The 12,288-nt window shown below is 42.8% G+C and overlaps 2 protein-coding genes across 4 annotated transcripts in view; one reads left to right on the top strand and one right to left on the bottom strand.

Annotated features, from left to right (window-relative positions):
• The window catches only part of RB195_018996 (uncharacterized protein), a gene marked incomplete at both ends in the record, with an annotated part of 70,426 nt that extends 69,478 nt beyond the window's left edge, over nt 1-948 (bottom strand). For all 3 annotated transcript variants that reach the window (XM_064186656.1, XM_064186654.1, XM_064186655.1), the window contains one exon: nt 867-948. In XM_064186656.1, coding sequence (XP_064042535.1) covers nt 867-948 — 82 coding nt within the window. The remainder of the gene's footprint in view (nt 1-866) is intronic.
• A 5,818-nt stretch (nt 949-6,766) lies between these two features.
• RB195_018995 (uncharacterized protein) lies at nt 6,767-8,855 on the top strand (the record flags this gene model as incomplete). Its single annotated transcript, XM_064186653.1, has 2 exons — nt 6,767-6,939; nt 8,672-8,855. 2 exons carry the CDS (start codon nt 6,767-6,769, stop codon nt 8,853-8,855), a joined length of 357 nt encoding a protein of 118 aa, XP_064042534.1.
• Between the last annotated feature and the right edge of the window lie 3,433 nt (nt 8,856-12,288).

Below are 12,288 nucleotides of genomic sequence, written 5' to 3'. Positions count from 1 at the left end.
AAATACCACTGGTTCACAGCAGAGAGCGTCTTCGAATGATCAGAAGAGGAGCGAATCAACAGTAGCAACCAGCACAATTGAAAATATTGGGATCCTTCAAAGTAGCCTGGTGAAAAGCCATACTAGCATGCGATTCGATTTTCAACTACACGTTTCAAAAAAATTGAGTATCAGAGTAAGGAAAAATCTGAGTTTGCACGACATTTGATGACCACGACCCTCTAGAGGGCCCATTAAGGATAAAAGGATAAAGGATAAAGTTTCTGGCGTTAATCAATCCGCTTGGGATGCGCCCCCACGTTCACTTCAATTCAGAATCGTTTGAGGTTTACGAACGTGTACCTGGCCTATACAATGACTTGCAATGGCCAGCCGATGTGTCAGGTCATTGTTTTTATCCTCCCAGACAAGTCTGGTACCAATTTATCGACCCCGGAGGGATGAAAGGCTTGGTGAGCACTAGGGCGGATTCGAACCTCCGATCGATCGTGCAGGAAGCGGAACCTCTAACCGCTACACCACACCCGCCCATTAAGAACGCGCTAAAATATTCTTCATACCCATAAATACGTCACATTAACTTTGTGTTTGTCGTCAAATGAACTCTCCATCAAGTACTTTGTCGACACCTTTTTTCACTTCGACGGCAAACTCATACTACGTGCTCACCCATTGCATCCCGCGGCAAGAACACGCAATCGATCGAGGCAAATGGACGTGCTTCACGCCAAACAAATTTCGGCCTCATCTTGCTATACACATGCGCTCAAACTCGATATAAACCTAGCCGTTGCACTCTATAGCTATCAGCAAAAAAGCTAATACAGAGACATGGCAAAAATAAAAGTGTACCGAAAGAAACAAACCTCTCTGATTTTGTGATGCAGCACTGATTGTTTCGCGAGGTAGGAATAACGGAAGAGATAGGAGTAAGGGTATTAAACCCATAACGTGCAGACGCTCAGGTCAGGGAAAGCACATATTCTGCGGATAAAAGTGAAATAAAGAGTCTTAAAATCTAAGAAACGAAAGGTAATTCAATAGAAGTCGAAAAGATGAGAAGTAACACGAATAAGTTTAGAAGTAACGACACGCAAAATGGAAACGGTCTCGTGGGACGATGAGTAAACAAGTGGTGCACGCTAAACAAATCCAATGTCCCCCGGTGAAGCTCATCAGGAACCAACACAAATCAACTTAGGAGGCACTTATCACGGTGAGAACTTCTTGAATAGTCTCGTAGGGAAATCCAATAGGCAAAAAGCTGTCCAGCGGAATATTGCTTACTCGTTCTCTGTTCAAAGCAAAATGCCAGGCATTTCCTATTTCTTTATGCAGCCAGTCAAACTCGAATCGCTCTATCCGGTCACTCTTTGCTTCATCCTCGAGTATTACAAAAGGAGAACCGACCAGTGTTATTTTCGGTAGATCACATAAACGGCTGGATACATGCAGTTGAAGAGAGGAAGAAAGCAACACTGCCTGAATATTACTCCCATAATTCTATGGGGAAATCTTGTTAACCACCGGATTTTCTGATCTAGGCACTCTGAAGTATGAATTGAAGTATGCGTTCCACTCAATGATAACTCCTGCTGGGATGACATCAGGATAGATTTTAGTATTAGCTATTCTATCTTTTGAAGCTAGGACGTTGAACGTGAGGTCATTGTTTTAATCCACTTAGCAGGAGCGCCTATTCTACATTTTCCTGCGTACTCTTTTTTCTGTTTAAGAAAGTTAACAGGTTTGTGCATTAAGACGTTGACAACACCGTACTCCACATGTGGACTACACTTTTTTGCCCGCGTGGGACCGTGTAATCCACATGTGGACTAGAATTGCCTTTTTTGGTTTTTGTTTTCTATTTGATTTAGCTATATTCCCAATTTTTGTCACTTTTTCTTCTCGAATGATCAAATCAATGAAGCTAAATACTACGTGGTTTCGAAAAAAAATTTCTTTGAATTTTAATGATAACAACAATAATATTTGGGCTGCAGAAGCGAACGGAAAAAGAGCCCCGGTTCTTCACGGGCAACTTTTCCCAAGACGTGTTTGTAGGCAACGTGCTAGCAATTAACAATATCAGTCTCTACCTAACCATAACTCAAGATAAAAAGGATGAATGAACTTTGAGATACTCGTTCACTTCCCCATGTTTTGACTTCTACGGGCTACTAGATGATACGAATCTGCGAGTTTTGCTATCAAAAGAAGATAAGTCGATCTACGTTTCACAAAATGTGGGACCAAAGGTTTCGAAAATCAGAAAGCTACCCGAGAGAAGAAAACACAATTGAATGTGGTAACAAAGCTTCCCAATTAATTCTAATTTCGCCCATCCCTCCCTTCGTGCGATTACCATTTCTGAACACATATTCACTGGACACTGGACCACATCAACCGGCCTGACTCAACTAGAGCGCATCGAAAGTTTCTAGCGTTCCAAAGAACCTATCAGCAATCGCCATCGGGCACCATCGATCTACGTCAGGAAGGTAATGCAGCATTGCTCAACTTCGCACCAGAGCACACCGACCCCGTTGAACGCGTGCGAGCGTTGCTAATCTGCCACGGACCCACCAAAAATTCGCTTTCTGCGTCACATTTCTGCGCTGAACACTTCAGTGAAACATGAACTTGACTCTGCGGCTAGAACCACATGCATTGATACGAATCGATTTTATTTGTACGGTAATGGAAAAGCAAATGAAGTCAGAAAAAACACTATGGGAACCGTCCAACTTTGTACGAAAAAATAAAAAATAAAAAGTGAAATGAGGAAAAGGTAGAATAAGCGGTATTATCATTAAAAAAATACTGATAAATGCAAGTTCATCTCATCCAAGTGGCGTGAGAGAGGCAGTTGTTGGAAATATGGTCAAAATAACCAAAGCAACGTGTATAGGAGATAGAGAAGGGGAGGAATCACAAAAACTAGCCACCAGCACAGCTAATTCGAACTGTGCACGAGACCGAATCCTAACACCTTATCTCGAACAGCAAATAAAGTAGTGAGGATCCGTCGTGAAGATAGAATTGACCAGTTCATCCTCGACTCCTTATCTGCTCCGACACTCCTGGCTCCTTTGCGAGCACACCTACAAGGTGATGGTGCATCGGTGAACATCCCGAACGGCAGTATCAAGCAAAGTTGGCTCGTAATAGACTTTACGATAGACAGTGTATGTCGGAACATGCGGTAAGGCTGGAGATTGCGCGAAGATCGGAGTAATCTACCATGCTATTTATAATGGAGAAACTGGAAGGACGCTGAGCTTGCGTATCAAGGAACGGTTGGCTGGTAAAGGGTGTGGAAATACAGTGACACCATTAGGACGTCACAAAAATGAGAAACAAGATGAAAATGAGATATAGTACGATATTAGCCCACGAGAAATAAGTACTTGGCATTAGAAGTATCCTGGATTTCTCTCAATAATCCATCAATGTATAACAAAGAGTGCTTATCCATTATTAGCGACTTTATACCGTTTGTAACATTGTACGAGCTATAAGATTGTCCCACATGTAGTTCCTTAAAGGCAGCGTACCACAATTCTGAGAAGGTGCGGAAACCACAGCCAAAGCCTACAGTCAGGTTGTAGATTGCGGAAACCAGAAAAAAGGTTACAGATTACGGAAACCATTATTCATCCTTTATAATTCACTCAGACTCAAGAAAGAAGCACATCAATGAGTTCTCCTTTTATAATACTCTGAGAAGGAATTCTTAACAGCTAGGAACCTTGGCAGCTATTGGAGCCTGTAAGGTCCTCAAACAAAGCATAGGAGGCCTGATATAGTGTATAGAAGGCAAAATTGCTGTTGCGAAATTGCAGTGTTCAGGAGAATTTTTGATGTTTTATTTCTTTCCACTGATAGGTAGGTTTTGGAACGAACTTCCGAGATAGGTGGTAAAAGCCCGAGACATCCCCACATAAATCTAGGAATCATAGATATTAGAAGCACCACAGGCCTCCATCTACTCAGCGAGGAACTCTCTACACCCATAAATGGCAAGATGGAAAACGTAAAGCGGATTAATGGTGGAATTACCCGATGAAGCAACTCTTCATAACCTAAGAGTGCTGAAGTGAAAGTTCGTGAAGAGGACTAGTGCTGAAATCACTCAAGGAAGGGACACTCTAATAAGAGTGACGGAATCCACTTCACAAGCTTTCATTTCACCGCTCAAAAGGACAAAAAAAAGTTACCTCGTTTGATTACTGGATCTGTAGGGATGTTTCATGTTTTCGCAGCAATTCTTGAAAGCTGCCCCAAATTATACGTGCTCGGCTTCAAGTCACATATTCACAACGAAAGTGTAAACAACGAAAACTTGACCACAGAATGGGGGTGACGCTCATAGGGTGCAGCTCAGAAGATGAGGATCTCTTCGCTAACCGTCAAAAAGTGGAAGGGGTCCTTTTGCCAACCGTCCAAAGTGAAGGGGGTCAGAGCAGCGGCTAAGACCACAGCATGTATGCTCATTCGGTCGAAGAAGTTCTGTGCTCACTATGAACCCAAACCTCTAGAATATCGAAAACATTGGAACTGTGAAAAATACAAACTACCACAATGCTCGAATCAGCGGCGAGCGAAAGTGAGGATCATAGAGATAAAATAATAGTTTATTACAACAGGAAACATATTTACGAATAAATGAGAAGATAGACAAATTAACCGTTCTATGGAAAACAGGACAAATAACAGCTAATAAAATGGGAGTTTAACCCTAAGTGCGAGGAGAAAGAGCGACGGAAGGAGGACACTGATGCATTCTTGATGTGCATTACCACACACGCACGATTTACATAATCCCAGTGCATCACGGGAAAATGTAGATGTGTGACAAGGACAGTGGCAGCTCCCAAATTAGGTGACAACGCTACAATGGCCAAATAGTTGAGGAAGTCGAGGAATGGAGAAACGATATCGTAAGAAAAAAAGCGATGTTATCTGCTATTTATTCTTCAGGATCGGAATATTTATTTATGTAAAGAACTACCAAAGAAAAAGAATACGAGATTCCTGCCGCAAAAGGTTTCCTGCTTGTGCCTCAGAGATACGTGAGTTATAGAGTGGCTGCAGCAGAACGTAGGGACTAGAATTTGGAAGCAAACCACATCACATTTGACTTTGGTCGTAGTGCTAAAGCTAGCAGCAGGGAGGAAAGAGGATTTTGAAAACAGCACAACCTCGGACAAGGACTCCAGTGCAGTCTCATCGAGATGCCAGAAGGGGGAATGAGAGATACGATGATCTTAGTACGGATTTTTTCAGTAACTGTGGTAAATTACCCACCAGCCTCCTACATATCACTCTACACAGCTTTATCTGTTTTATACTTATTTTCCTGTTCGGAGGAAAACACAGCCGCCATACACCGTCTCAGAAAAAAAAAACAGTTTCACAGTCCCAACAGACGAATGTGCGTAAACCGTTGTTTACAGGTAAATCATGGATGAATGAACAGAGATGTCATGGTTGGCGTTGTGTTGCAACAAATGTACGACGATTAGTTTCGGGCCTCAGGCTAGCTGCAGCACCTATTATCCAGCGAGCAGTAAGACAGAAGTGATACGCTTCGAAGACATACCTTTGCCAAGGAAAAACAAAACCTGAGACAAAACGTGAGTCGTTTTAAAATGATCAAACCAAAAAAGGAGCGGTTCGAAAGCGCAAGTAGTATCCTTTAGAGGACCACTCAAGGAAAATGCGAAACATTTGAAAAGAAAAACAGAAAATAGAAGGCAACGAATATTTTCAACAGGCGCTAAAAAACCGCAACAGAAACATTTCCAACTCGAGTTTCTTAAGAAAGCTCAAAATTAGTGTTCAGAAGGTGTGACACACACAAGCGGTTGAAGAAAACAAGGCCAAAAATGTCACTAGACAACCAAGCGCATAGTACAACGCAGAGAAAGACAGGTTTCCCAAGGGAAAGATTGCAAGCATTCTGACCACGCATTCTCGGAATTCGTATATTTAATATTACTGCATGAAACAGAAATTTCTTATTTGGCTGGGCCAAACATGTTCACAGGGAGTTACAAATACAAGGGAAGACATTGAGAAGCGAATGGATACAAATTGCAACTGGCGTGGACGAAAGTAGCCTAGGAAGATTTCTCTAATACTGGATTGGTCCTACGAAATGAAAAAGTGACATTCTCATCAACTCCCAGAGTGTCGAAAACACTGGGTCCAGAACCGGTTTCCGAGTCAGTCATGGTTATTTTTTGTATGTGAGGTTTTTAACGCCTTCGAGAGACTGGCAATGTTTCAATCAAATTGCACGCAAAGTGAAAACAAACGTGAACACCACCGGCAGAAAGGGGTGCGTAAAATGAGCTCGACGGACATACCCCGTGCGTATCCGACGAGAATTGTCGGAAAGGCGGGACCATTTGTTGATTGAAGGGAATTCCCACGAGATTACTTACAAAGGCAAACCACTCGGTCGAGAAAGCACCTTCCGTGAAGCCATTCCCTCACAAAAATTCGACTCAAGTTCTAGCAACAACTGAAGGAAACGGAAGTGGCGGGATGCTGGTAGTTAGGAGAGAGGCAAATTATTGCCGTCATCGCATGTACCAAGCTGAAATTGTTCGGGAGCAGCGCCATCAGGGAACACTCAATACTTCCACTCTCGCAATTACCGCTCTGCCAATGTGAAATTAATTGAGGGAATATCGACCCGAGTGGTCAGTGCACAATCCAGATAATTAGCTCGACTTCCTGCGTTCCTTGGAGCCAGATGGGTGCAAACAAGTTGCAATACGACGAAGAAACGGACATGAAAAAGCGGAACGAAACCAGAGGAAGAAAAGCACTTGAGGTGGGACGCCAAGCATCTGTCGAAAAAGGAGCCCGCCTGGAAGAGAATGTGATTAGAAAATCGATACGATTGGGTGGGGTATGGTCGGAGGGGTGTGGCCTCGGTGCGCGTAGAGGTCATCGCTGACCACGGATTACGCGCTGCAGCGCGTCGATGACGGCTCCAAGGGATGGCGATGGCTGTGCCCCGCACCCTCCCTACCTCCTCCTCCGAATGTTCGCTCAGCAGAAATGATCCACTGCTGACGACCTTCATCGCAGTACGGTCGCACCTGCTGAAGCACTTCTCAAAGAAGGATATTTGACATACACATTGGAACTTCTTCCATTGTCAAAGCAGCCACTCACGTGTCTGTCCCGACAATTCGTCACTTACATTTGTTTACACACTTCTGGAAGTGCGTGTTCCAGTAGTTGCGGGATAACGGTGCTTTCACAGGCGCAAACATGGTTTCTCGAGTAGTTGTTAGTTCTTATACACACTATTCTCGTCAAGTTGTGACTGGGAATATGTACCGAAGCTGCTTAGCTCGTGAGAACTCTTCAATTTTTTGCTAGGTAGCTTCAAGTCCTCGAAACGAGAGGTTCCTGCAGCATAGCATCCACAGAATGCCGTATGCGACAAATTAGGGAACGTGTATAGATTTCTTAAGAGCATTTAACATTTATTTCAACATTTCCCCTAGGTGGATTTCCATTCCCTTTTCCTAGTTCTCGGGCTTCGAGCCACGCAATAAATTATCCAACCTGCGCCTGGCACCATCGGTATCCGGCTAATTAGGGGATCCGGAGAATCTATGAGCAGATATGACCTCTCTTGTAGGGGAAGGACAGTGGGAAAACCATTTGGCGCACATAGAGAATACGAATTAACGAAAAGAAAAATGAAACCGCTTCTATATCATATGTTCAGAGAAACGACCGTAAAATTATTTGCAATCAACCTTTGTTTTTTTTTTAATGTATGGCGTATCTTCCTTGAAAGCGACTTTCAACAAAACATCGCAACTGCCCTCGACTTTCGTATGATTTCATTTAGCAAGGAACTAGTTGTTTAGGTAGAATGTTTGGAAAGTTAATGGAGATTAGTATTATATAACGATGATAATACGTGTCTACTCGGAACTTCTTGCTCGTACACTGTGACCGGACCAAACGAACACAGTCAAGCTGACGGGCATGGTTGCAAAACGGAGTTCTTTTGTACTTAACTAAATGCTTCATTCAAGGTAGCAATCGATGCATGAGCTACTTTCGTAGGATGTTTTTTTTTCAACGTAAAATTTTTGTCAATAGGAAGACAGGGTGTAGCAGCCAGACGAGTTGTACTTGATTAGGACAAAATCGACAAAATCCTCTTGGTTCATGGATAATGAATAATGATTTGGTTACCACTTCTAAGAGGAAAAACTGCTGCAGAATGCGGAAAGATGCATATTTGCTAGAAGGAAAGCAAATTTCAAGTTCCGAACATTACCAAGAGAAAAAAAAAGAGTTTTCAACACAAGGCTTTCCTTAACATGTAGAACGCAATTGGTCGGCAGCCGTGCAAAAATCACGCTTCAATGAGGGATTCCCAGACAATGTCTCCATGCAAAATGAATTCCATTACGAACGTGAGATCATGCACTGACGAAAACGTTATCAACAATGTGAGAATCAGCGGATGTGATATTCTCTTATCCTGAAGAGGAGTGAAGGAGTAATGCCACTTCGAGTACGGCATGGAATGGCTGTGCTATTCGGAAGGCGTTCCTACTGCGTGCAAACGAGTCCCCTGAGGACAAATGCGGTTTAATCCACCAAAAATCATTAGTTTTCCCAGAAAGAACGATGTGCAGTCGAACGAGGATCATACAACGACCACAGGGCATGGCAGAGCAGGCGGCAAGGATGTGACGACAAAAACCACGTGCCGTCAAGGTGACACACGCAGACAAAGACCACCAAAGCACACGGATGAGGGCAGGTTCGCACTTGAAAAGGCGACACTGACTGACGGTTATTGATTCTATTCTGAATGCACTTAAAGGATGTCCCATCACGTGAAGTACGATGTAGGACAGTAAGGAATTTTTATTCGTAAAGAACAAGAAAAAAACTCTGTTATCAAAGCGGTGAAAAATTGGCTTGTACCTCAGCAAAAAAATAGGTGCAAGACTCAGACGTTTTACCATTCCGAAGCAACTGTATGAAATTCCTCTGAATTTCCTACCGAGATTTTCTCAGTGCAGATGACTGTCAGTCAGACAATGCATTCATTTCGCCAAACCAAGCGAATCTATCAACGAGGAGTCCTCCATAACGCTTGCAAGATTTATTCACGTTCGTGGTATTATGACGGGAGGTTTTTCACAGAAGAGCTATCGTTGACGTCGCTTCTGGTTGGAAAAACAGTGGTGTCAATGGAAGAAGAGAGCAAACAATAAACAACTCCCCTGATATCAAGGGAAGGCCGCAGTAGTCAGCCGGAAGCATCAGCTGTGAAGCAATCACGATGAAGACTGAACGTATGGAATCGAGGATTGAATTAGTGGATTATAACCCAGTTGGAAGAACACATTGCCAGGATTTACCCTGCGGCACACTCAGTAGAAGGCCAGCTGCCAGAGCTTAAGAGCACACATATTAGGACGCGAAAAGGAAGAATGAAGAGTGGCGAGAAATCCGAAATTAGGTTATTTATTTAATTGGATCCGAGGATGGAGAACGTGCAGAAGGAAATACACGGGAAGACATTTTCAGGATTTCAATTACAAAGAGCCTAGAAAAGCTCCAGGTAGAAGTGAATTTTCTCCACTCGGAGAAAAGAAGAGCGTTGCGGTCGAACTTCGATAGTGGAGATCAATCAATGAATGCATGAAAAAGAAATGAGAAAAAGGTGAACGAAACCATACTTCGAGAGATTTTGGTTTTGGGGGAAAGATCTCGAAAAAGAAAGAGAATTTCTTGAAAATTAGGGGCATCTTCGCATCAATAAGACCGTTTTTTCATTACATGGGAAAAGAACAATCATATAGTAACCGAACATTATAAAATATAAGGGGTAGAGAAATAGGTTTTTTTTTTTTGAAAGGAAAATCAGAACATTGAAAAAAATAGCAATCTATAAAACAGTATATCCAGTCACAAAGTGGGATTTGAGAACTTGGGAAGAACCAAATGCTCCTCTTTCTTCTTTTTTCTTCTAAAGTTCTTAACATTCACTGCGAAGATGGATACGAAGCATTGAAAAAGTTACTCAGTCTTCCCAGATCTTTAGGACGCCAAAAAGGTGGACTGACTTCTAAGTACATACAGACTTTTGAGTGATGGCACAGAATGGAAGATTGCTGCAGTTGAGAAGTCTCTCAACAACAGGGCGTTTGAGGAAGTGGGAACAGTAACACAAGAGCTCTGCTTTTCTTCGCGGGACCAGATCCGACGTGGGTGAAGAGAGGGAAGACGTGCGAAATTCCCGAAGGGTCCGTAACAGATTTTAATAACGCGAATGTGACTGGTAGGCATGTGTCAGTGCAGTGTCAGTAGACACGAGTGGTGCGCAATATGAATCATTCAGAGGAGCAGCTAGCAAAGAGATGAGAGCAGGCGGAGAGGAGAGGCAGCACAGCTCAGCTGAACATACGAATGACTTTTGAAGCACTGACGCGCCGTACGAGGCCGTTTTTTACCCGAAAATTGTGGACAACTCCGAAGCAATCCTGAAAGAAAAGGCAAGACTAAAAGGAAGAATGCCTGCGCGCTCGTCGAACTCATTAGAGTTGGAAAAATCCTTTATTTATTATGGAGAGAAAGAGAAGTGCGCCTGTGTGCACAAATTGCCCAGGAATTACGTTTCAGTGAAGTAATGAACACGTAATCATTATTCAACAATTACCGATTATCGATGGTTACGGACAAAAGCGAGAGTAAAGAAGAGGAAATCAAGATTTTCCAAAAAACTGGAGAACCACGCAAACACAAGAACGATTGGCATGTCGTTCTAAAGTTCGCAACGGCGATCTACATTCCTTAGTCACAGAATCACTCATATTTTGCGATTCAAATGGTAGTGGTTACTGCGCAGGGATGAAAAGTTTCCGCAACGAGAAATCAGCTGCATGTTCAAGAATGCTAAGAAGTAGGTGACATGCACATCAGAGTCACGTAATGTCCAAAGTTCTGCAAGAGACCTCAACGCAAGGTCGAAATAAGTACCTCGTTCGAGCTGATAACACTTTGTTTGCGAATGAGAGCGGAACGGCGGCGAATGATCAGCGCAAAAGACTACAATCGGGAAGTCGATTAGTGTCAGGAGAAAAGGATTTAGGGGCCGCTATTGCTCTTCGACGGTAGCCAGTGGATGGAAAAACGTAAACATCGCCCCCAGCTTGCATACAATACCCAACATCGACTAGGTTAGTGCTTATTTTTACATAGAACCAAACAGATGATAGCTGATTGATCATCGTTCGACTCATGCACGAATTTTTCAGTTACAGACCTGTACGTTACGTGCTGAAGAGATAGGGCAATGCGAGCTGGTAAGCTTGGCGTTGTCAAGTACAAGGCAGAGGCCAAGCGAGTCCTCGATCAGGCACATAAGATTTCTTCAACAACAACTAATTCAGAACAAGGTTCCAAAAACAACTACAAAGCTAAAAATTCGGATTTCAGTGCGAATAAACGGAGGGAGAAGATGAGATCATTAGTGGATATAATATATATATATAATATATTATGTATTGTATATTATATTATATATTATATATAGAAAGAGAGACAATAGAATAGAATATAGAAGAAAATCTCATTAAAAAGAGAAGAACAGGACCGCGTAACGTTAGTCAATTTCTTGCTGCATCCGCTTTCCTTAAATTAGATGTGGATGGATAAAGTTTTGCAGTACGTTCCTTATTACGCGGATGAGTATTGATGCCGAGGTTTTTGCTGGTATTTAGCTGGAAAAACTACCTGAGTAATTCCTCACACATTTCCTATTTTTCATAGAAGAATGAAGAGGTATCCAGTCATATCGTCACACACGGAATCATAGAATTTTGAAAAGTTCGGAAGAGACAAAAAGCAAGCTACCCACTTGCATTTCTCCTGTTCAAAGCGGCATCGCACTTTAATACTTGAATTCTCCTCTGACACGTAAGAAGTAAGTTGGAATGTCCTTATCTGGTGCCCGGCAAAGACGTAATAGGGAAACGAATAGGAATCGGTCACGGATGGGCTAGTATGTGCTCTACGCTCGTCATCGGTCACACGTGTACGCTGTGCACATAAGCGCCCTTCATTAAGGACCCTCCATACGAGCAGAGAGTAAATGAAGGCCAGAAACATAATATCCCCTGGAAAAAGCAGCATCTGTTTCGAAAGGACGTGCTAGGCATGCGAATCGGGCATTTCCTCTTGAGGAAATCGAATGTGAATTTCAGAGATTCAAATGAAGTCAGG

The sequence above is a fragment of the Necator americanus genome, chromosome II, assembly GCF_031761385.1.
Source record: "Necator americanus strain Aroian chromosome II, whole genome shotgun sequence".
Lineage (NCBI taxonomy): Eukaryota > Metazoa > Nematoda > Chromadorea > Rhabditida > Ancylostomatidae > Necator > Necator americanus.
This window is presented reverse-complemented; position numbering and strand designations above follow the sequence as displayed.